Raw genomic sequence first — 26061 nt, 5'->3', positions numbered from 1 at the left:
TAAATAGTCTGTTCTCTCATCACAATACAAATAAATAGTCTGTTCTCTCATCACAACACAAATAAATAGTCTGTTCTCTCATCACAATACAAATGAATAGTCTGTTCTCTCATCGCAACACAAATAAATAGTCTGTTCTCTCATCACAATACAAATAAATAGTCTGTTCTCTCATCACAACACAAATAAATAGTCTGTTCTCTCATCACAATACAAATAAATAGTCTGTTCTCTCATCACAACACAAATAAATAGTCTGTTCTCTCATCACAACACAAATAAATAGTCTGTTCTCTCATCACAATACAAATGAATCACAATACAAATAAATAGTCTGTTCTCTCATCACAATACAAATAAATAGTCTGTTCTCTCATCACAACACAAATAAATAGTCTGTTCTCTCATCACAACACAAATAAATAGTCTGTTCTCTCATCACAACACAAATAAATAGTCTGTTCTCTCATCACAATACAAATGAATAGTCTGTTCTCTCATCACAACACAAATAAATAGTCTGTTCTCTCATCACAACACAAATAAATAGTCTGTTCTCTCATCACAACACAAATGAATAGTCTGTTCTCTCATCACAACACAAATGAATAGTCTGTTCTCTCATCACAACACAAATAAATAGTCTGTTCTCTCATCACAACACAAATAAATAGTCTGTTCTCTCATCACAATACAAATGAATAGTCTGTTCTCTCATCACAACACAAATAAATAGTCTGTTCTCTCATCACAACACCAATGAATAGTCTGTTCTCTCATCACAATACAAATAAATAGTCTGTTCTCTCATCACTATACAAATGAATAGTCTGTTCTCTCATCGCAACACAAATAAATAGTCTGTTCTCTCATCACAATACAAATGGATAGTCTGTTCTCTCATCACAACACAAAAAAATAGTCTGTTCTCTCATCACAACACACTCATCACAATACAAATAAATAGTCTCTTCTCTCTGCACAATACAAATAAATAGTCTGTTCTCTCATCACAACACAAATAAATAGTCTGTTCTCTCATCACAATACAAATAAATAGTCTGTTCTCTCATCACAATACAAATAAATAGTCTGTTCTCTCATCACAATACAAATAAATAGTCTGTTCTCTCATCACAATACAAATAAATAGTCTGTTCTCTCATCACAACACAAATAAATAGTCTGTTCTCTCATCACTATACAAATAAATAGTCTGTTCTCTCATCACAACACAAATAAATAGTCTGTTCTCTCATCACTATACAAATGAATAGTCTGTTCTCTCATCACTATACAAATAAATAGTCTGTTCTCTCATCACTATACAAATAAATAGTCTGTTCTCTCATCACTATACAAATAAATAGTCTGTTCTCTCATCACAATACAAATAAATTCTGAATTCCTGCAATTTAAACATTGATGTCAAGCTTCCAAAAAATACCTTATGTGGATATTTATTCAAATATAGAGCAAAATTATATTGGATATCAGAATGACTTTAATTTACATATATTATAGCAAAGGATTGACTTAAAGGCTGTTAGTGTTCCAATATTATACCCTTGGTATAAGAAAGTTAACAATTTAAGACGTTTATGTATAAAAATGTAATTTGACCCTGTCAATCATAAATTTAATTAAAAGTTATAAGTTGATCTATTACCCCCTGTATTGATGTGTTTCAGGTCATTAAGTAATTATGAACCGTAACAATTAATTAATAATCTAACAAAAAATGTATACAAAAATTACAATTGTGTCAAATTTTATAGGCCACTCTAAAGAAATGTTTGTTATAACAAGAAGACATGAAATTCTCTGGATGCTAAGTCTTTTTTTGGTCATTGGGTTGCTGTTTCCTGACTCAAAGTTCAAGTCCTGCAAAAAATAGTTGAAAATTGTAAACTCATTCAACAGATAAAAATTTATGAAATTTTTTGAAATCTCAACTTTGCAGCCCTCATTATAAATTAAAGTGTAAAACATAGAAATACTATCTTTTTGTGACTCAAAGTTCAAGTCTCGCCAAAAATAGCTAAATATTGTAAATGCTCTCAGCAGATTTTTAAACTTGCTCTCATTATAAATTAAAGTGTAAAACAAAGAAATACTATCTTCTTGTCCTAATGATAAATTTTTAGTAAAACAAAGAAATACTATCGACTTGTCCTAATGGTAAGTTTGAGTGGTTTGTATTTAAACAGACATGTGACAAATTGAAAGATTTGGTTTGAAGTGAAATGTTTGTCTTATTTGTAAAGTGGAGGATTTCCTTCTGGTAAACATAGGCGATTAGACTGCCAAAAAAATTGATAAAAAATTAATGAAATTTTTTAATATCTCTATTGTGAATTTCTTGCAATGTATTTTAAAAAAAACTGTCATCAAGAGACAAAAATGAATTTCTTGTTGATATGAATACTGACAGAATGAAATAAAAGATGTGTTTATTGGAAGCTTGAATGGATAATTGAATGCTTAGACTGAATCTTAGGATAGAAAAAATTCAAAAAGGAGGAATTTGATTTAAAAAAAAATAAATTTTGAGATTTCTGTTGAAGGCATTGCATATTGGATACACATATAGTTCATATTTCATCAGAGATAATTTATTTCAATTGGATTATATTTCATGTGATTATAAAATCTTAAGAGTGAAAATTTTGGAGGAACTTTATATCTTTTTGGAGATATTCACCGGCAACTATTAAATTCTGATTGATGCTTGTGAATGCTCCATGATGCTCGTTATTGCTCTGTGATGCCTGGTGATGCTCATTAATGCTTCTTTATGCTCATTTATGCTCTGTGATGCTAATTAAGGCTCTGTGATGCCGCCTGGAATAAAAGGAAAAACTTTCATTGAATACGTCAGTAGGAATAGAGCAGTATGAACGATTGTTTTAGGTACACTTTTCATTTATCGAATATGCAAGAAATCACTGCCTCTGGACTTGCTGCAAACACTTCTGGTAATCAATGAATTATTTAGATAAAATGGTATTGTAACTTTGATTTTCACATTTTGTTTGAATGCCATTTAAACTGATTCCTTTTTTGACAGAATACTGATATAATACTGATTCGAATTAATGTTCAGATTTGTTTCGACATTGACATTTGACATCTATAATTGAAAATATTTAATTATTTTACGGGCAAAAAGTAGCAAATAACAGAAAAATTCAATACTTTTATGAAATAATGACCCCCTTAAATAGTTAATTATTGTAATAGAGCTCGGTATAGTGTTGATTTTAGGTTGAATAGTTAATTATCCTAATACTGGCTTGGTATAGTGTTGACTTTGCATTTTAAGAGACATTTAAGTAAAATAACGTAGGAAACTGTTACAAATTATCAGCGAAACTCAATAATTACGAGAGTCAAATTAACGTTTGGATATGTCAGCCTTGTTGTCTTAAAGAAATAACAATCAGTTTCCAAACGACTGTAGATAATTACTCTTAATTAAAGAATTTCTATTATTATATTCATAGTAACGGAACTATTTATATAGTGACGTCGTGAGGGTTAATATTAGAATTATTATACTTTCTCAGCTTCTCCCACAATTCTTTGTTGAGAGGATTTACTGATATTTCGAAAACGGTGCTTTTTTAACTGACTTTTGTATTTTGTGGGCAGGGGACAAAAAAATCTTGACACAACTAGTATGTATTTTTAATAGAATTAAAAATTTTCGATGTCAATTAAAATAAATTGGTAAAACACCTAAAGATTTTCCATTGATTTCATTTGTAGTTATTTCATGGATTCTAAATTCAAACTTGACATGTGTGTTTGACATGTGTAGTTAACATTTTAGACAAAGCTGAAAACAACCTTTAACCAAAAGATTTTTTTTTTATATTGTCGAATATAATGGAAGAAAGATTTATTATGAAATAGTCGTTAAACAATCTAAAACGATTTAACATTTCAAATCTTATCTTAATTGTTCAAACTAGATTAATTAAGGCAAATGAAATTGATAAAGTTACGAATTTTAGAAATAATTTCAACTATTTTGTTACGTGTGGTCAATTTTTCGAGATCGTCGTTAATCAAAAACTTATCTTTAAGTTATGTAATAGTTTTATTTTCCCTACCATTGTTTTTATTTTTCATTGAGGAAGAAAAAAATGACGTAGTTGCCTATTTTTACACTGATTGAAGCTGATAAAACCTATTGTGTCAAAATTTATTTGTTTTCAACCCTGTAAAATTATTAGTCTTCAAGAAATTATTTTGTGTATATGATTTTGTATATATGGATTTGTACAAAAGCTTCAGAAAGAGACAAATATGTTTGTTACACATTCTATGTCAAATGGATAAAAGTGATTGTATTTGAATTGAACTTGGAGTAGAAACATAAATTGACTTGGATATCTTTTCTATATTGTCAGAGCCAACAATATGGTTTGATAATAAATATAGGATGTTAATAGTTAAAAAGATGAACGATTTAATTACAACAATATTGCATTGATCAAAACTGTAAAACAGCAATGTTAAAATAGTGACAATTTTTCAAAGTGACAGATTTCATTTGTGGAAACTTTATATTGACAGCAATATTTGTCGCTATTACAATTTGTTACATGAGAATTCAGCACTGAATTGTTATTTGTTCATGATTTAATACTGCAATGTTTCATGATTCCACACAGCAAAGTATAATGATTCAACATTGCAAAGTTTAGTGATTTGACACTGAATAGTTAAGTGAATCGACACCAAAAAATTGTGTTACTCAACATTGCAAAGTTAAGTGATTTGACACTGAATCGTTATCTGTTCATGAAACAACACTGGAAAGTTTCATGATTGGACACCATAAAGTTACATGATGAGCAGATTTGTAGATAACGAGAGGCTACAGGGTGTTCTGATGATTAACGAAAAGGTGAGAATGTATTTATATATCAAGGTCACGTATTTATGTCAAGGTCACTGGTTATACATAAGACAAGGTCAATAGGTCATGAACATGCAGATTTGTAGATAACGAGAGGCTACAGGGTGTTCTGATGATTAACGAAAAGGTGAGAATGTATTTATATGTCAAGGTCACTGGTGTTACATAAGACAAGGTCAATAGGTCATGAGCAGATTTGTGGATAAAGAGATACTACAGGGTGTTCTGATGATTGATAAAAAGGTGAGAATATATTTATATGTCAAGGCCACTGGTTTAACATAGACAAGGTCAATAGGTCACAGGTTGTAAACAGCTTTTAACAAGATCAGTTGTGATGATCAGTCTGAGAATAGTTTTGCATGGCGAAAAAACAGAGAAAATGTAATCCTCTAGATTTCTGTGGAGATTTTCTCTTATTCTATTGAGAGTCAAACGTGTAGAAATGAAATGCCTCAGATAAGTATGTTTGGAACATAGCTTTCTACGAAAAAGCACTTTGTAATCTGAAACCATCATGTATGAAGCAAGGGGAACAACTGCATCAGCCAGACATTATCAATTAGGTTTAATCAGAGTTGCATCTTATTCAACTTAATTATTAAAATTTTAAAAAAATTACATGTAACAATCAGATCTTTTCAAGTTGTGAAGATATAATTATGTGTTGTTTATATTTTTGTCCATTTTTGTGTTTCTAGAATCTATCTTCATGTAACAGAAAGTATGGAACAGGAAAAATATTTAATTCAGTTCTTACAAAAGTAATCATCTTACAAATGCAATAGACTAAATGATGTGTATTCGGTGTAATTAGCAACAAATTATTAATAACACAGATAAAAAAACAGAAATATCAGTTGCTAATATCACTATATTGCTTAAACATGAAAACATATATATTTGAAAGGAGTTGTTTCCCCTTACATATTTATGCACTCGGATTTTGTGTTTAATATATGTGATAATTCTTGTTATTGATTTTGAAATCCTAGAGAAAATAATTTGATAATTTACTAGTAAACACTTTCCTTATAGTCAATATTCATTTTAAATCTATTTGAAAAAATTAAAAGTAAGTAAATTACGAAGTGGACAGAGTTTAAGGACATAATAATGCTTGTTGGAAGAGTAGCACTTCACATTCTTCTTCTTAGTTAAATAAACTTGCTTCTTTTTAAAAATTAATTAAAATTAAGAATGGAAATGGGTATCATATATGATTTACTAGTTAAAAAATAGACAGAAAAAAAAGGTATCTTGCTGTACGTGTATTGCACAATGTTCAGAGCCGTACAGTGGCCGATAGTTGTTAATTATGGTGTATTTTGGTCTCTGGTGGAGACTTGTTCTCTTATTGGCAATCATCTTCCTATTTTTATAATGTATGTATCCATCTGACAATAAATTATTTGTCCACCTTAGGGGTCATTAGAAACTATATAAAACTGGATCAGACAATAAATTATTTGTCCACCTTAGGGGTCATTAGAAACTATATAAAACTGGATTGGACAATAAATTATTTGTCCACCTTAGGGGTCATTAGAAACCCTATTATACTCGGTGATGGCTCTTTGATTATACTATCTTCCTTTTAATTGTATCATTAATGGGTCGTTATTTCAGTATCCTTTTGTGCAATGTATTGGAAAAAAATTAGGAATAATTGAAATACAGAATAAAATATCTCAACTAAGTTTTATTTTCTTATAAGTAAATATAAAGAACAAAGAAAATATAGATTTTGATATTTACAACTTTTATTTGGGAAGGAAACGGGGTTATTGATTTAGGAAATATTCGTTATTTGGTAATTTAATTATAATTAATAATTCATACATGAAAATAGGTTTTAAAAAAGGGTTATTTGTATAAAAAAAATTGGTTGTTGAACTTTTCTTGAAATATTTCAATGGATAAAAAGTTTTGAATATACCTCTTAGAAATTTATGCAGTTTTGAAAGTTTACTCGTGTAACAGAAGTGCACGTTAATGAAACACATTATTTCTAAGCTATTACCATAATCATCGCAAACCAAGTGCGGTTAAATTGTTGATGTTGGGATATTTTTTAAAATTTTTGATGGAATATTTATGTCTCAATAAGTGATTCTTAAAGAACTTGGTACAGTGTATATATTATTTAACATTGAGTAATTTTTGAAGAGAGAAAGTTAATAAATTGTGAAATGAATAGTTATGGAAATAAACTAAATGAAAAACGTTCTAGGGTTAAACCTCATTTTGGATTACCCACAAAAAAGTACGGGAAAAAATATTACAATAAGATGGATCCAACAGAAGAAAATATTAAAAGAGAACTTATGGAAGAAAAGCTTATTGAAGAAAGGTTTAAACGAGAACTAACCGAAGAAAGATTAATGGAAGAAAGGTTAAAACAGGAATTAAAGGAAGAAAATTTTAAGAGTGAAGAAAGATTTAACCCAGAACTATCATTAGAAAGATTTAAACGAGAGCCAACGGAAGAGACATTTATACCCTCCATTCCACGAGTCCGCGTGGTGGACTTCTCTAAAATGTTGATTGTTGAAGGAATGGAACTGAACAATAAGGTGGGTTTACAGTCACTTAATCATAGGGTTTTGTCTTTTACTGTTCAAGAGTTATAGTCCCTGATATATTTGAAAAATTGTACTTTGTGTAGTTTCTGCGCAATGATTTATTAACCAATCAATTACCCGTAATGCTGTTTGAATTTTAATTTGTTTTTACTGATGGCAAAATGGAGGTCAAGTTGTATATTTAGGTTTTTCATTTCGTCAATCAGGAGTTATCTTTCTTGATAAAATGGAAATAGGCAGAATATTTTTACAGTCAAACAAGGCTGTGAACGCCTTCAAAATACAGAAGAGCAAGAGAAAATTGTTTTCAGTTTCAAAGGACTTAATTGTCAGCTGTTTTATATATATATATAGACAATCAAACTTGTACTATTCTATAGTGATTCGGGCTATCAATTAAAAGTCACTGAACATCTTTTCTTTCAGCAGTGGGAGGACATTAAATTATGGGTAAAAGTTAGGACACTTGTGTGTTAACTGTTTTATCGCTTATCATCAGCACAAAAGCTAGGGGTCACAAGCTAGGGGGCACAAGAGAGGGATAAAACTGTAGTATTTTCTTCATTTTATGTTTGAAGGGAATTTAAAGTTAACAATGGATTACAGAAATACATTAAAGAAAAAGTAAAGTTAAATGTCTGTGGAGAAAAAAAGATTTACGAGATAAAAGTAGACTGTAGTTAATTAATTATAACATTCAATGGAAGATAACTCTTGCTTATTAAGGAAAACATGCTTTATTTTAAGATTGCAAACTACAATATTTTCTACCGAAGACAACAATAAGTTGTCATTTTGAGTTAGAGACTTAAGATATTGGATTTTCAAAATGGTATTTTATTAGAATTAAAAAAATAATTAGCTTAATATTTTTTAGACCAAAAACTATAGGTTTAAGATATTGGATTTTCAAAATGATTAAAAATAAAATTAGGGGAATATTTTTAGACCAAGAACTATAGGTTTTTTGTTGCTTTATGTCTGTTCACAATGTTCACTGCCTATTAATGTTGCACTTGAAAATACTAGCCTCATCACAATTTAGAAATGATTTCTAAGTTCCCTAATTAAGGCAGAGGAAAATATAATATTTTGCCTCTGATAAATGGAATAATTTTATATGACTGTATGATAGAGATCAGGCCATAGGGCATAAGAGTGGGCTAAATATGATGACTGTATTATAGAGATCAGTCAAGGGCATTGTAGTGGACTAAATATGATGACTGTACTATTGAGATCGGTCAAGGGCATTGTAGTGGGCTAAAATCATAGTGTGCTTTATGTAATGATATATCAGCCAAGGTCATTGTAGAGGGCGTATATGATAACTGAATTAAGCTTAATTTGATAAGGCAGTGTTTGTTAAAAGAACTTTACCATAAATTGCACTTTTTAAACTGTGCAGTGGTATAATAAATAAAACTTCTCTGAAAAGTATAGAAATCAATTAGTAACAGGGGTGTTTATTATGTTTGAAATATGACAATCTTGTTCAAATATGAGCATAAAAAGTACCTAAAATGTGTTTAAACCAATTGAAAAACTCATAGGATTTCAAATTACTTTTATGAAACAAATTGAAATGGTAAAAATAACTATTATTAAAATCGAACTAGAAATGAAAAAAATATATTGCACTTCTGTTTAATAACAACTTGTCAAAATCTTTTGAAATTAAAAAAAAAAATATCATAAAAATTTGTAATATTATTGATAATAACATTCAGCTTGGATACTTACGTAATATTAAACAATATGTAATTTAAATTGTATCATTGCAGAGCACTTGTGCACGCTATGTTATTAGAATCCCGTTATTAAGTCTGTGTTTTATATTAAATATCGGTAATCAATAAATGAAGGATGCCTGTAATCCCAATATTAGATAGATTCCATAGTAGCAGCATATGATTGATATTTTTTTTTATATTAATCACGGGTAACCTTCATTATGAGGATTCAGGAAAATTTTGATGTTAATTATTCAGTAAAGAAATAGTTCGGTTATATGTCAATCAGACAGCAACTGTACGCCAAAAAAAACCCAAAAGATATAAAAAGGAAGATGTGGTATGATTGCCAATGAGACATTTACTCTTCACAAGAGACCAAAATGACATAGAAATTAAAATCACTATTGGTCACTTAAGACCTTCAACAGTAGGCATAGAGAATACCACATAGTCAGCTTCATAAAGCCCATAGTCAGCTATAAAAGGCCCTAAAATGTCAAATGTAAATCAATTGTGTCAAGTTGCGTATTAGTTTTTCCATAGGCGGTAGTGGTAACGTTTTCTTCTGTTGCTCAGTCCATATCTTTAACTTGGATATGTGTGAAAGCTCGTTTCGAAGCTGAGACATTTTGACACATGTGGTTAAATTTTTGGGGTACGAAGTGAGATTACTTTTTCCCTAAATTAGCAAACCCCGAGTATCCTTTTGTGATGCGGCTCCTCATGGTAAAAAATCCCATTTTTAACACAATAAGTTCTTTGAAAATTTGATACTTTCAACACATTTTATAGCTCCATAGATTTTACACATTTATTCTGTGTTCTTCTACTTTCTAAATTAACACAAATGGTTAAGCTCAGTCATTTGTTTCTCATAGAAAAGTGTCAAATATCACTACACACAGATTTTTTGTTTACACATGACTTTTGAGTTCCTCATTTCAAGGCGCAATTTAGGGATATTGTCCCAATTCAGACTAGAATAATATTTACATGTTATATTAATAAGAGGTCAGTCTTAAACTATAGACAGGTTTTCTTAAATTCCTCTTTAATACTTTTAATGTGATTGACAAATCTTCCTATATCTATAAGTGTTTTTTTGTTGAAATTGTTAATTTATTAATGAGGTCCATAGAAACCTAGGTCACTTTATTTATCATTTAAAATGTTTTCAGAAAATGTCAATTGCTGTTTACATAACAATTGTTTTTGTTTTTGTTTTTTGATATTTTTTATTTTTTTTTATGATGCTAAGATTCCATTATAAAGTCACTAAGGGGAGATAACTATATTTGGGAAAGATAATACTTATATATAGTTAATCACATTAAATGTATGACCCTTTGATATTATTTGAATGGATTTAATTGACTAAAGATTAATCTGAAACTGTCTATTTAAGAAGTCTGAGGTACTTTGTTGGGGAAACTTTATGAATAGTTCAGATGTATGATTATTTTAGTCCAGCACAAAGTTTAATAAGCTAGCGGTGCTGGGGAGGTGTGTAGTATGTTGATGACCAATTGTTAAGAAATTTTAAGGAAACATTTATGTAAAATATTTAAATTTTTTTTTTCATTTACTCTTGAAATTTAAGAAAACGAAGTTGTCGGTGCCATATAGTTTTACCCTTGTCCATTCCATAATTATGTAATTCCGAAATTCCTTCATAATCCTTCATTCTGTCATTCCTTAACAAACCATTATACAGATTTTTTTTCAAAACGCCTTCAGATATTGGGCTGGTTTTTGATATGTAAGTTAACCATGATGAGATACAGATCAAGTATAAGATTTGTTCCGCTTCGCTAATTTTTGCTGAAATTACAGGCTTTGGACTTCGATAAATTATTGAAAATCATTAAGTTATACGGATTTTTGTTCTATACCCCTCCAGATTTTGAGCTGATATTTGATATGTGAGACTACCATCATGTTTGTGTCCACATGTGTTATTGAAATTGCAGATTTTTCAACTTTTTGGGACGGGGCCATTCGTGTCGCTTTGACGCATCTAGTTTGAAAATAGCATTATGCTTGTACACAAACAATTTCTATTCTCAAATAAACCATAGATTATCTGTTTATTGTACAAGTTCTATACAATTAAATGAAATAAAGCAATTCTATTTGAATTATATAAGATAGTACACCTTTTTGTGTACCCCAAACTTATCACAATGATATATTTCATTCAGTAAATAAAAGTCGCCCTCCACCTTTTTATGTACCCTGCACTATTATCACAATGATATATTCCATTCAGTAAATAAAAGAAGCCCTCCCCCTTTTTGTGTATTCCAAGCAATTATCACAGTGATATATTCCATTCAGTAAATAACAGAAGCCCTCCCCTTTTTTGTGTACCCCATGCTATTATCACAATGATATATTCTATTCAGTAAATAAAAGAAGCTCTCCCCCTTTTTTGTGTACCCCATGCTATTATCACAATGATATATTCCATTCAGTAAATAAAAGAAGCCCTCCCCTTTTTGTGTACCCCATGCTATTATCACAATGATATATTCCATTCAGTAAATAAAAGAAGCCCTCCCCCTTTTTGTGTACCCCAAACTATTATCACACTGATATATAAAAGTCTCCCTCCCCCTTTTTGTGTACCCCACACTATTATCACTATGATATATTACATTCAGTAAATAAAAGTCTCCCTCCCCTTTTTGTGTACCCCACACTATTATCACAATGATATATTCCATTCAGTAAATAAAAGTCTCCCTCCCCCTTTTTGTGTACCCCACACCATCATCACAATACTATATTACATTCAGTAAATAAAAGTCGCCCTCCCCCTTTTTGTGTACCCCACACTATTATCACAATGATATATTCCATTCAGTAAATAAAAGTCTCCCTCCCCCTTTTTGTGTACCCCACACTATCATCACAATGATATATTCCATTCAGTAAATAAAAGTCGCCCTCCCCCTTTTTGTGTATCCGAAGCTATTATCACAATGATATATAAAAGTCTCCCTCCCCCTTTTTGTGTACCCCACACCATCATCACAATACTATATTACATTCAGTAAATAAAAGTCGCCCTCCCCCTTTTTGTGTACCCCACACTATTATCACAATGATATATTCCATTCAGTAAATAAAAGTCTCCCTCCCCCTTTTTGTGTACCCCACACTATCATCACAATGATATATTCCATTCAGTAAATAAAAGTCGCCCTCCTCCTTTTTGTGTACCCCACGTCATTATCACAATGATATTCAGTAAGAAATCAATACATGTTGTATATGCCTTGACTGATTTGTTGAAGGTATCAAATATCTATTGTAACAAACAACAAATATTTAAAGAATAATTTGAATAAACCTTTACCGTATGTTTACATGTTAAATTAAATACTAATTTAAATAAGAATAAATCAAGACCAAACTACAAGATAATTTGGGAGGACAATTTGAGTCGTAACTAGACAAGTTCAAGATAAATATTGGTGTTAAAGATATACTCAATCTTACGTTTAGTACCCCATCATAGCCTAGGGGAAATAGGGTATAGCTGTAATTCTTACCGTGTACAATCTAAGTTAAAGGCCTTGAGGGAGGAGTATATAGATAAATCTTACAGGGTACAATCTCTGTAATACTTCGAGGAAAGAAATGCATAGACTTGATGTTCAAAGAAAAGAATAGATAGTGAAAAAAGAAATTTTACATGCTTTAATATTACTTCCTAATGAAACTAGGATAGATGTTCTAGATTGTACAAGAAATCTCTATTAGTGTTTATTTTACTAACAAATGTTTGACTTGTACTCTCTAATAATAACCACCTTAAATTTTCTGGGGAATAAAGTGCAAAGCTTACAGAATTAAGTGCAAATATTATGGAGTGAAGTTTGGTTAGTCCAAACATTGAAGACAGTGATTACCTAATATTATAAATGTGCTATAAGAAGTGGCCGTTTACATCAGACTAGTGTTGAAGTTTACTTGGAATAATTCCTATACAAATTGTCCTTTCGTATGATTAATGCGTTTAGAGAGAGAACGATTACCAAGCTATTAGGTATATCTACAACTTTAAAGTTAAATTTGTGTATTAAATAGATAATTTCAAAAACAAAAATCTGGCTGATAATGCATGTGTAAAATTCTTAACTTGGATTTATAAAAATTGAAATTTGCATAATACTTTAGGTGTTATTATTAAGACAAAGAAGAATTAAATAGCGTGTCATATTCACCCCCCAGACTTTAGGATTATGATGTATTGACACTGGGATTACTTCTTGTTTGTTTAAGGTTTGTTATTTGATAATTTGTCAGCATTCAATGGAAATTCAACTATTTTTTTTTATAGATCTCTTTTTTTTTTTAATTCTGTTCAAATTTAAGAAAATTGGTCAATGGACTGACATTTTGTCATTGCCATAGTTACTCTGACTAATTAGTTCTTTAATAGACATTAAGCAGGGACTATTTAAAAGGATTTTGTTCACAGAAAAAGTGCTCAACAAATATTGCAGATTTGAAAATTTTGGTTGTTAAGTGAAAAAGATTTTGATGCTAAAATTATTATTAGAAAGAAAAACATTCAGCAGAGGCTAAATATAGATCTTAAACTTTTACATGCTTGGTTGCTAAGAGCAGAAGTTATGGTTAAAGTCATTGAATGAATTCATCATTAATTGAACTAAAGTCATCAAATTAATTTCTGTAGAATTTCTCTGAGTAATTGACCGAGTCAAAATCAAGTTTATTAATGCAATAACAATATACAATAACGATTTTATATTTATGCAAATAAGTTCTGGTCTTTCCATTTGTACTTGTAGTGATTGCTTAATCAATGAATCCTGTTCTCTTGTTACGTGATCGTAGCACATTTTAATTGGATTCGCCTCATTAACTTAGTTTTATTTAAACAAATCTTAAAAGTCTTGGTTTTTATCAATAGACAACAAACAAAAGCACTGATTCTGTGAAGATAATCCCATCGTTGACACTTGACAACGAAATATTGAATTTACTTTATAGTTTGACCATTAGAAAACTTCATTGAATTTAATCGTTATTAATAAATAAAGTGAAATAGTATAGTCCGTTTAAATTTGATTTTTATCCTTTAATAATCAATTTGATTAACTTTAAAGATTTTTTTTCATAATTTTAACAGTTATTGAAAAAGACATGAATGCAGCCAAGCATAAAAGATCTCAGAGTTGTTAATTAAGATCCTTGCATCAGCGGGTACTATTGTTTGTGGAACAGCCTTTAATGGAAAGAGCAATTTGATCGGAGCGAGTTTGCATGTGACGGTGTCATCGATTAAATCATTGTCCCTTAATCCGATACAAAAACACATTAAGATTGTCCGTATGTTAAAATCTTTAGATCAATGAAGATTTATAATTTGTCAGTTATAAGTGGCTTTATACAAACATTCTTGTGACCAAGTCTTCTGTTTTAATCAGTGACTACTTGAACGATCTATTTTTAATAATATTATGAACGATCTGTTTGCTTTTTTATGCAAAATTATCATCTTTTGTGAAAGATTGGAATTTTGACACGGATCAGATATTGGATTTCTATGGTGTACCTTTTACATACTTTTGGAATATAAGATTTCGTTGTGGATTTAGAGAATAATTGGATTTTAGTTCTGATAAATGGATAAAATATTCATGGAAATTAGAGAATTGTGTATTGGATAGATAAGATTTTGTGTTCAGTGAAGTGCGACTGATACAGGGACAACAGGTAAAACAATAAGGTAAATTAGTGACCAAAGGTCAATTGTAGGACAAAATATCAAAATTTATTAAAATTTAAGAGGAAAAGTTATTCTTATAAAAACAAGAAATATTTGAAATGAAAAAAAAAAATGAAATTATTAAAAGGTATCATATAAAAAGTGAATAATAAAATGTTTAAAATTCAGGAATAGTGTTTTAAAAATCATAAATTTTACATTAAATAGGATGTGATTGAAATGAAGATAAATAAGGATAAAATCTCACAGATTCAGTATAGATAAAAACTCACAGATTCAGTTATGGTTGTAGCAGTAAAACAAATGTTTGCTCATTGATAAAGTTCAAATAGTAATCTTTACTTGTTTGTATCTTTGACGTTTTGAGATGTAGTTTGAAACAGAAAGTTTACTATAAAGAGCTAGGTGATTCCTCAAGGCCACTGTTGATTCATTTTTATTTGTTGTATACTGCCCAAGAGAAAATAAATCTGGAATTCCACTGGAATCCCGGCTGGAATTTTGATGGGATTCCAAGTGGGATCCCACCTAATTCCACCGGGATAAAATTTCGGGAATCCCGCCAAAAGTCCGGGATTCCCGAAATTTTATCCCGGTGGAATTAGGTGGGATCCCACTGGGATATTGTGGGATTTTGATTGGGATCCCACTGGGATAAAATTTCGGGATTCCCGCTAAATAAGCGGGATCCCGATGTAAATGTATTGTGATAAATTTCGGGATTCCCGTAAAAGAAGCGGGATCCCGATGTAAATCCCAGTGGAAATATACTAGGATTCCCGGAAAAAAAAGCGGGATCCCAAAAATAAATACCAGCAGGATATACATGCACCAATTTAAATTGCACTGCCACTGGGAATCCTGGGTTATTTATGCAAAAGGATACATGTCATGTTTTCCTTTCTGTTAATCAATTTGCTGTCTCTGTACTTCCAACTAGAATTGCTGAGTAAATTATGGTAACTGGAATATCTGCATGCAATCTGTTTCGTTGGAAGCTCCATTTAAAAAGATCAGTATATCCCCTAAAAGTATCAAAAAAATCCACAAAGAATCATTTGTTCAATACGTTTTGAAGCAACAAATTCAATAGAAATATTATTGCATGTTTAATGTTTATAGAATACAGTAGATTGGAAGCTAGTCCAAATAATTATGAAGTCTTGGAAGGTTATTTTAATTTTTTGGCAAATTAATTACCTTCCCCCTTTTTTATCCCCTGACGATAAATAACTATAGCGACTTATTATTTTCACCAAATAAACATACACACAACTGAATTAAATTTTGACATACCTACTATTTATGCCTGTTATGTGACAAGTTAACAAGTTTATTCATTGTAAATGTTAAAAATAAATATATTTTCAGTTTATGCTTTCAGTTTCAGACTTTCTGATGTTGATTTGCTCAGATAAAAACCATACAAATCATAGTTCCTCAATAAATTATTTTTATAATCATTATATGCACATGTACACATGTTAAATTAAATTATTAATGCACTTATCTGAAAACATCTTCATCTTCGTCCTGTCCATAATTCAGCGTAAACAAATTTTGATGACGTTTTTACCAGTACACAAACGTGGACGTGACAATCTCGCCCCAAATTATATCGGCCAAGTTGATCTGTCTCCGTAACGGTATTATAAATAAATTAAGGGTATCGCATAAAAGTGATCAAAAGTATTAATTACTGGCCAGTTTTTACTAAATATAAGAAAATTATACTTTATTAATCGGCACATGGTGCATGCGGATAAGATAGTGGCCGCATTATTTAGGACAGTAGTCAGTATTTTCTAGGGTCGAACTGTCCCGCGGCAGTACAGTTGAAAACAAAGCACGTGGTTATGATTTTTTACAGTTTACATAAGTTGAGAAATCAAAGTTTTACGATGTCGATCATTATCTTATCATTGATGCCGGACGACAACTAATAGAAACGCACTTATGGGAACTTGGGGAACAACAGAAACGCCCAAGCTTTTCTGGCTAAACACTCGTTGACATTTCTCGGACGCCCTGCCATTTTTATCGCGAAAATCTCGGCATTTTTCTGACTTATTAATATCTGTCAAACTGAATATTAAGTGACACTTAAATGTGATTGGCTTCAACTGACAGCTTTGGTGTCATACGCATTGTTAATTAACACCAATAAAATTAAAATTAAAAATGGAAGTAGGGAATGTGTCAAAGAGACAACAACCCGACCACAGAAACACTTACATATTTTCAACAACATAATATATTGTTCATACAATTTCCAGTTTTAACTAGACTGGGATCCCAGCTTCAGACAGTCATCCCGATTGGGATCCCGGCTTTAAACAGTTCCGATTGGGATCCCAGCTTCAGACAGTTACCCCGATTGGGATCCCAGTGTCCGATATTTATCCCGTTTCATCTTGACTGGAATCCCGGCTTCAGACAGTTATCCCGAATGGGATCCCAGTTTCAGATATTTATCCCGAATGGGATCCCGCCTCCAGATGCTTATCACGGCTTATCCCGACAATTTCACCGGGATTGCATTGGGATCCCGATGGATCCCGTTTTCGTTTTCTCTTGGGTGATTTTCATGGGTTTCGTGTTTAAAGGTGAACTACAAATTCAAATGTTCAACAAATTTTCTATGAGCTATAATGTGGATAATGCAGAGAATGCCAAATTCATGAAATTCACTATCCACAAGTTTGCGATGTTTTCCTCCAACCATGAAAAATTTGTACTCACAAAAAATAAATGAATCCACAGTAGTTTGAAACCTTGACACCAATTTTTCAAAGAATTGTGGGAATTTTAATTTTTTAATCACATCGTTAAATTTTAACACTGCGTTAACTAACATTGTTGTTAACATTTTTTTAACAACAATATTTAACGCATTGATTAGTTAGTGACTGCGTTACGATTTAACGACTCGTTAGGCTTAATCATCGTTAAATTTCACGACACTTTTGAACAACTGGACCCTGATATGATCCAATGTTTTTAATACAGCATAATAATAATAAGAGTTGGCATGGTGCTAATTTACAAATTAGAAGTCTCTTGAACCTTATAAGAAAATCATAATCAATTTAAAATATCTATTGACAGTTTTATTTTCTGTTATTGACTTTAGATATATGTTTCTGACTTAGATTCTTTGCTTTTGTCCTTGGTCTATTGACAAGTTATACAAAGATACAAACTCATTCTTGTTAGATCATTTCATAATATCATACTTTAAATGGAGTAGCCAAGTTGTCCTTGGTTTATAAAAGACTGAGGTATCAGCTTTCAGAATTAAAAAGATCACTTATGGTATTATTATACAATATGGTTGTCATGTCATTAATAATCATATAGACTTAATATAGTCAACAACCAAAAGTTTCTTAGTACCTGAAATGATCCTTTAAAATCATATTCTGTAAAATAACTAATTTACTTGAACCATTTTTACGACCCTGCTGTACACTGGAGGGGACATTAAGTGTTAAATTTAACCCATGTCCGTCCCGTCTGTCCCAACTTAATTCCATGAGCCACTTTTATGCCCCTGTCCTAGTTGATATGGCTTTAAGTGTTAATAAGTAACCCCTAGCTGTCCCTCATGTCTGTCCCAACTTAATTCCATGAGCCACTTCTATGCCCCTGTCCTAGTGGATATGGCTTTAAGTGTTAATAAGTAACCCCTAGCTGTCCCTCATGTCTGTCCCTACTTAATTCCATGAGCCACTTCTATGCCCCTGTCCTAGTGGATATGGCTTTAAGTGTTAATAAGTAACCCCTAGCTGTCCCTCATGTCTGTCCCTACTTAATTCCATGAGCCACTTCTATGTCCCTGTCCTAGTGGATATGGCTTTAAGTGTTAATAAGTAACCCTTGTCTGTGCTATCTGTCTCTACTTTCCACTTTCAATGTTCATGAGAAATGTCCCTTTGTAAACATACAAACAGCTGAATTTATCATTTTTGCAGGGCATTATGTTGTTGGCTCATAGACACATTTCTCGTTTGAATTGTTTTACATTGTCATTTCAGGGTCTTTTATAACTGACTATGTGGTATGGGCTTGAAGGCCGTACAGTGACCTACAGTTGTTAATTTCTATGTCATTTTGGTCTCTTATTGAGAGTTATCTCATTGGCAATCTTACCACATCTTCTTTTTTACAGTCTCCATTTATTGAAATTGGCCCTACATAAATAAGATAAAAGGAGTTTAGAAAATAACAAAGAGAAATTTCACATTTTACCATGGCAGCAAACTGTCCCCCTGCAAGAATACATTGTACTTGTTTTGCTCAAGGGTATAAACTTCCCAAAATGATTTACAAACTTTTCACCAGGAGTGCACTCCTCCTTGAAACAATCTGGTCATTTCCTAATAGAGGCCTTTCAAAAACCTAATTAAACACAAAAATGACTTTAAAAGAAGTTCATAACAGGACTAAGTTTTTTCCAATGAATTTCACAAGACAAGATCTGCATTGTCATTTTGATATATCTAAAGTTTTTTTTAAATATCCCCCTATACCATCACTGCCCTAGATCAAATGGATAAGATAAAGGTGACTTAATGATTTCTCCCTTGATAGTAGGACCCTTGTAATACTATCCAAGCTATCACTAATAATCTGTCAGAAATCAGTGAGAAATCTTATCCCCCACACTAGAAATAATCTCTTATAAATTTAAGGGGAGCTTTAATGTATAGGACAATATTGGTATGTGGAGTATTTATATATCAATATTATATGTTTTTAATTATGAGTGAGTTTGTTGTCAGATTGCATTGCAGAGTTTGCCCTAAATAAAATCAAAAAGGTTATTTAAACTAGCAGTGGCAGATCCAGGGGGGTTTTGCAGGGGTTAGAACCCCCTTTTTTTGGACGATCAATGAATTTGAATGGGGACATATAGTTGGAATACACACACACACCCCTGCCCTTTATCCTGGGTTGGGACCTACTGGAATGTAGTGTGACATATTTGCTCTTCATATAACAATATGACAAACCCTGAGATAATTCTCAAAAAATAATGTGAATTGCTTTCCATTGCGTAATAATATTTATATTTGTACCTTAAAACCATTAATATATCAATATTGATTACTAAAACAATATATATGCATTTAAAATTTATTGAAAATTGTAAATCTAATTTCTGCATTTTTTACATTTTCTGTTATGAAATCAATTTATACAATTACATAAGTGCATTTTTTTTTACTATGTATTCAATAAAATGTAGACCCAAGGTCTGATAACAAAATATTATTTGTACTTTATTCAAGAGCCTACTCTTACAAAAACTTTTTGGAGATTAATTGTTGTTTGAGAATATTTGAATGTACTCTTCTTTTCACCGATTATGTCATGTAAATAAACGATTTCACCAACGGGCTAGTCAATGGACAATTTTATTTATAATTTCTTTGATTATTTGTATAAGTTTTTCAATGCAAATAAAATTTACCAATACTAAAGATAAATTATTAATCTAATGCTTTTGTATTGAATCATTTATATGTAGACCATATATAATGTTCGTTCGTTCCCATTAATTATATACGTAAAGAAAGAATACGCTTTGACGATAGAATATAAATAATTAAAATTTTATAAAAGCAAACACAATAACAATTTTTTTTCCCCTGAATCTTTTACTCAGCGACAACTTTTTTGTCCGAAAAAGAAAGTGATAAGTACAAAAGACATTGATCAGTGGTCGTCATACTTTGTAATTTTAATATGTCATTTTTATGCTCTTTATAATTATTTAGTCTGTTTTCGATGGTTCTTTTATTACTTTCATAAAGTAATATCAGAGAAAATTCCATGACAATATAGTTTTTGTGTTGTTAATTATATGCATAAAACCTGATGTGATAAACTGACATGGCCTTATAAATATTCTTTACATCGGCCTGTCATATGGTTGCTGTTTATTTTTCAAAAATGCATAATTGAAATTTTATTTTAATCTCCATAATTTCCAATTTTCGTAAAGCCTGTAAGAAGTGGCAAGAATGAGTATTATGCATTTAATTTAAGTAAAGTTCTCAAGAAACTTAGTATTTTCTGCTAGGTCACACACTAACAAAAACGTTAACACAGAACCCTTTATTGTTGATACACATACAGTATATTTACAAAGAGACATTTTCCCCCATTTAAATCATTAAATATTCCACTGTCTGATTTAATTACAATGCTAATTAGTAGACCATGATAAAGTTACCCAGTAAGTGGTTTTAAATGTCAAAGACAGATTTTAAATACTAATTATAAACACAGAATAAACAGCAGTTTCAGGTCCATTTAAAACTAATGAATAAATTATACATGTATTTAATTTTATTTCTTTTAAAAGAATATCAAATCATTTAAATGGTGACAGTTTAACTATTGACATATGATTATTATTACCCCCTGCTCTGTAAACTGAAGAGACAATTTCTATGGTTACCTTTGTCAGATGTAAGGGGACATAACTCTTACACATGATTATTATTACCCCCTGCTCTGTAAACTAAAGAGACAATTTCTATGGTTACCTTTGTCAGATGTAAGGGGACATAACTCTTACATATGATTATTATTACCCCCTGCTCTGTAAACTAAAGAGACAATTTCTATGGTTACCTTTGTCAGATGTAAGGGGACATAACTCTTACATATGATTATTATTACCCCCTGCTCTGTCAACTGAAGAGACAATTTCTATGGTTACCGTTGTCAGATTTAAGGGGACATAACTCTTATATAAACTTAAAGTTCAATCAAAAAGAAACAAGTTCAATGAAAAAGAAAGAAGTTGGTAATTTTACAATTAAGGGTTAAAATATATATGTTTTACTGAATTAAAAGAATTATCAGGAAAAAAGACATGACAATGAAATATTCAGTAATATCTCAGCAAGGTTAAAATAGATAAAAGAAGATGTGGTATGAGTGCCAATGAAGCAACTCTCCATCCAAGTCACAATTTGTAAAAGTAAACCAATTATAGGTAAATACAGTCTTCAACACACATCCTTGGCTCACACCAAACAGCAAGCTATAAAGGGCCCAAAAATGACTAGTGTAAAACCATTCAAACAGGAGAACAAAAGGGTTTTAAGGTGTTTAATGAGAATCCTTGAAAAGTTGGGTAACAGCAGAATATAAAACCAACATAATGTTGATGAGGGGCTTAAAGGGGGGGGAGTACTTGCACAGAAGAACTTGAAACAAAATTGCCAATTCATGATAAACGAACAATTAAAATGGTTATTGAACATTGACCTTTTTACCAATTTCACGAAACATGGTGAATAAGGAACCTTTCTGACGGCTGCAAGTGAAATAAAAACGCCAAAACACATTGCCAGAAAATAACCCTTTACCACCCTCGTTGATAGTACTGATTTTCTCAAATGACTGCACTGCTATTTTAAAGATTATTTTTAGATTAGTAAACTCTAAATAATTAAAATGTTATTTTGTAAGAATAACCAGTTGGAGCATGATGAAATTAAATATTGAAATCTGTCCTAAAAAGCTTAGCTTAAGTTCTAGTTTTGATATTAGGTTATGTAACTCACTACAAATAGACAAAATCATTACTAAATGCACTTTATGGAAAGAAACTTTGGAATTGATTGAGAAAAATGCAGTTTTTCAATTAGTTAGAAATTATCAGTATATCATCAAAGAAATCAATTAAAAGATATGAAAGTTATTTCCTTAATTACTACAGTACATAACAGAGTACCATTTAATTCAGTATTTCCCGTTTGAATTGTTTCACATTTCTCATGTCTGGGCTCCTTATTGCTGACTGTACAGTTTGAGTTTTGGTCATTGTTGAAGGATCTTTATAGCTGACTGTACAGTATGAGTTTTGGTCATTGTTGAAGGCTCTTTATAGCGGACTGTACAGTATGAGTTTTGGTCATTGTTGAAGGCTCTTAATAGCTGACTACAGTATGTGTTTTGGTCATTGTTGAAGGCTCTTTATAGCTGACTGTACAGTATCGGTTTTGCTCATTGTTGAAGGCTCTATAGAGCTGACTGTACAGTATGAGTTTTGCTCATTGTTGAAGGCTCTTTATAGCTGACTGTACAGTATGTGTTTTGGTCATTGTTAAAGGCTCTTTATAGCTGACTATACAGTATGAGTTTTGGTCATTGTTGAAGGCTCTTTATAGCTGACTGTACAGTATGAGTTTTGCTCATTGTTGAAGGCTCTTTATAGCTGACTGTACAGTATGAGTTTTGGTCATTGTTGAAGGCTCTTTATAGCGGACTGTACAGTATGAGTTTTGCTCATTATTGAAGGCTCTATAGAGCTGACTGTACAGTATGAGTTTTGCTCACTGTTGAAGGCTTTATAGAGCTGACTGTACAGTATGACTTTTCCTCATTGTTGAAGGCTGAAGGTGACATAAGGAGCACCAGGGATCACACCCTGTTTTCTGTGGGTTATTTTTTGCCATGGCATAATTGTCAGTCTGTTTTGAGTTTGGATATCCCTTTGGTATCTTTCACTTCCGAGGCTCTCTTATATGGGTTCCAATTATAACCATCCATATAGTTTTTCTCCATGGATATTTTGAAGAAAAGAAACACAATTTGAGTTTTATAGTCACACTGTAGTTTGTACCAGAAAATAAACACTGATTTGGTTTTAACATTTGTGGCTTAGTGACCTTATTGATTTGACTTTCATCAATATTTCCACCATTTAACATACAAGTTCTCACACCATTCAGTTGCCTCAGTCTTATAGAATTAATTTGATTTTAATTAGAGAGTATTAAAGGGGATTCAAAATAAATTACTGTAAATTCAAGGAAATAATGCAAAAGTTGAAGCCCAATCAACTTGAAACTTAGTATACATGTTCCCTGTGATATGATCTTTCTAATTTAAATACCAAATTAGAATTTTTATCCCAATTTCACGGTCCATTAAATACAGAAAATGATAGTGCGAGTGGGGCATTTGTGTACTATGGACACATTCTTGTTTTTATATGTAGTGTCTGAAAGTTATCTTTAGGCATAAGATTCAACCTCAGGGGCAGAACCAGCCATTTTCAAAAAGGGGTTCCCAACCTAGGATAAAGGGGTTCCAACCATAAAACCTCATTCAAATGCATTGATTGTCCCCCCCAAATTGGGAGTCCAACCCCCAGAATCCCCCTCCCACTGGATCGGCCACTGACTTTCAAAGCAAATAATTGGAAAAGAGAATTTTGTCTTCCATTGATTTTTGTATTGCCTATCTGTCACCTGATTACTGGTCAGTTAAGTACTGAATAAGATCAGTCAGAAAATCAATCATCAATTATAGGTAAGTTCAACCATCTGTTAAATGGACTTATTTAATTTTCTTTCCTGTCTTCATCATAACATTGTCAAGACCAATTTACAATTACAATACACCAAAGAGTTCACTGGGTTTGATTGCCTTGCTATGGGAAAGTTGTAAGTTCAGTTATTGATTTCACTGACTGGGTAACCTCCCTTTGATTGCCAAATTCTATTGGAAATTTTAAGTTCAGTTATTGATTTCACTGACCGAGTAAGCCTCCTTTTGGTCCCTTACAATTTTCAATGGGAAAGTTGTATAAGGACTGCTGTATACCTGTATGAAGGTCTACAATGCACCTGTCCTTAGGACTTGCGTATACCTGTATGTAGGTGTACAATGTACCTGTGCATAGGACTGTTGTATACCTGTATGTAGGTCTACATTGTACCTGTCCCTAGGACTGTTGTATACCTGTATGTAGGTCTACATTGTACCTGTCCCTATGACTGTTGTATACCTGTATGAAGGTCTACAATGCACCTGTCCTTAGGACTTGCGTATACCTGTATGTAGGTGTACAATGTACCTGTGCATAGGACTGTTGTATACCTGTATGTAGGTGTACAATGTACCTGTGCATAGGACTGTTGTATACCTGTATGTAGGTCTACATTGTACCTGTCCCTTAGGACTGTTGTATACCTGTATGTAGGTCTACATTGTACCTGTCCCTATGACTGTTGTATACCTGTATGTAGGTGTACAATGTACCTGTGCATAGGACTGTTGTATACCTGTATATACGTCTACATTGTACCTGTCCCTTAGGACTGTTGTATACCTGTATGTAGGTCTACATTGTACCTGTCCCTATGACTGTTGTATACCTGTATGTAGGTCTACATTGTACCTGTCCCTTAGGACTGTTGTATACCTGTATGTAGGTCTACATTGTACCTGTGCCTAGGACTGTTGTATACCTGTATGTAGGTCTACATTGTACCTGTCCCTAGGACTGTTGTATACCTGTATGTAGGTCTACATTGTACTTGTGCCTATGACTGTTGTATACCTGTATATACGTCTACATTGTACCTGTCCCTTAGGACTGTTGTATACCTGTATGTAGGTCTACATTGTACCTGTCCCTATGACTGTTGTATACCTGTATGTAGGTCTATAATGTACCTGTCCCTATGACTGTTGTATACCTGTATGTAGGTCTACAATGTAAGGGTCCCTTAGGACTGTTGTATACCTGTATATAGGTCTACAATGTATCTGTCCCTAGGACAGTTGTATACCTGTATGTAGGTCTACAATATACCTGTCCCTATGACTGTTGTATACCTGTATATAGGTCTACAATGTATCTGTCCCTAGGACAGTTGTATACCTGTATGTAGGTCTATATTGTACCTGTCCCTATGACTATTGGGTACAACTGAATGCAAGTCTACATTGTACCTGTTCCTAGGACTATTGGGTACAACTGAATGCAAGTCTACATTGTACCTGTTCCTAGGACTGTTGGGTACAACTGAATGCAAGTCTACATTGTACCTGTTCCTAGAACTGTTGTATACCTGTATATAGGTCTACAATGTATCTGTCCCGAGGACAGTTGTATACCTGTATGTAGGTGTACAATGTACCTGTCCCTATGACTGTTGTATACCTGTATGTAGGTCTACAATGTACCTGTCCCTAGGACTGATGTATACCTGTATATAGGTCTACAATGTA

At 31.9% G+C, this 26061-nt stretch overlaps 1 protein-coding gene across 7 annotated transcripts in view; it reads left to right on the top strand.

Annotated features, from left to right (window-relative positions):
• LOC143052885 (uncharacterized) overlaps positions 1-26061 on the top strand; it is a 146043-nt gene that overhangs the window by 42974 nt on the left and 77008 nt on the right. Inside the window, exons 1-2 of one of the 7 annotated variants that reach the window (XM_076226038.1) lie at positions 12815-13541; positions 14416-15002. The exons of 3 other annotated variants lie outside the window; for them this stretch is intronic. Coding sequence is in view for 2 of the 4 variants with exons in the window: in XM_076226035.1 (XP_076082150.1) it covers positions 7222-7506 (285 nt within the window). In the remaining 2 variants the exon portion in view is untranslated. Of the gene's footprint in view, positions 1-3059; positions 4919-7206; positions 7507-12814; positions 13542-14415; positions 15016-26061 lie in introns of those variants that run through there. 3 more of the 7 variants (XM_076226036.1, XM_076226039.1, XM_076226035.1) reach the window with 3 other exon arrangements.

Source organism: Mytilus galloprovincialis, chromosome 11 (genome assembly GCF_965363235.1).
Source record: "Mytilus galloprovincialis chromosome 11, xbMytGall1.hap1.1, whole genome shotgun sequence".
Lineage (NCBI taxonomy): Eukaryota > Metazoa > Mollusca > Bivalvia > Mytilida > Mytilidae > Mytilus > Mytilus galloprovincialis.
The sequence above is the reverse complement of the archived record's forward strand: the minus strand, read 5'-3'. Positions and strand labels throughout refer to the sequence as shown.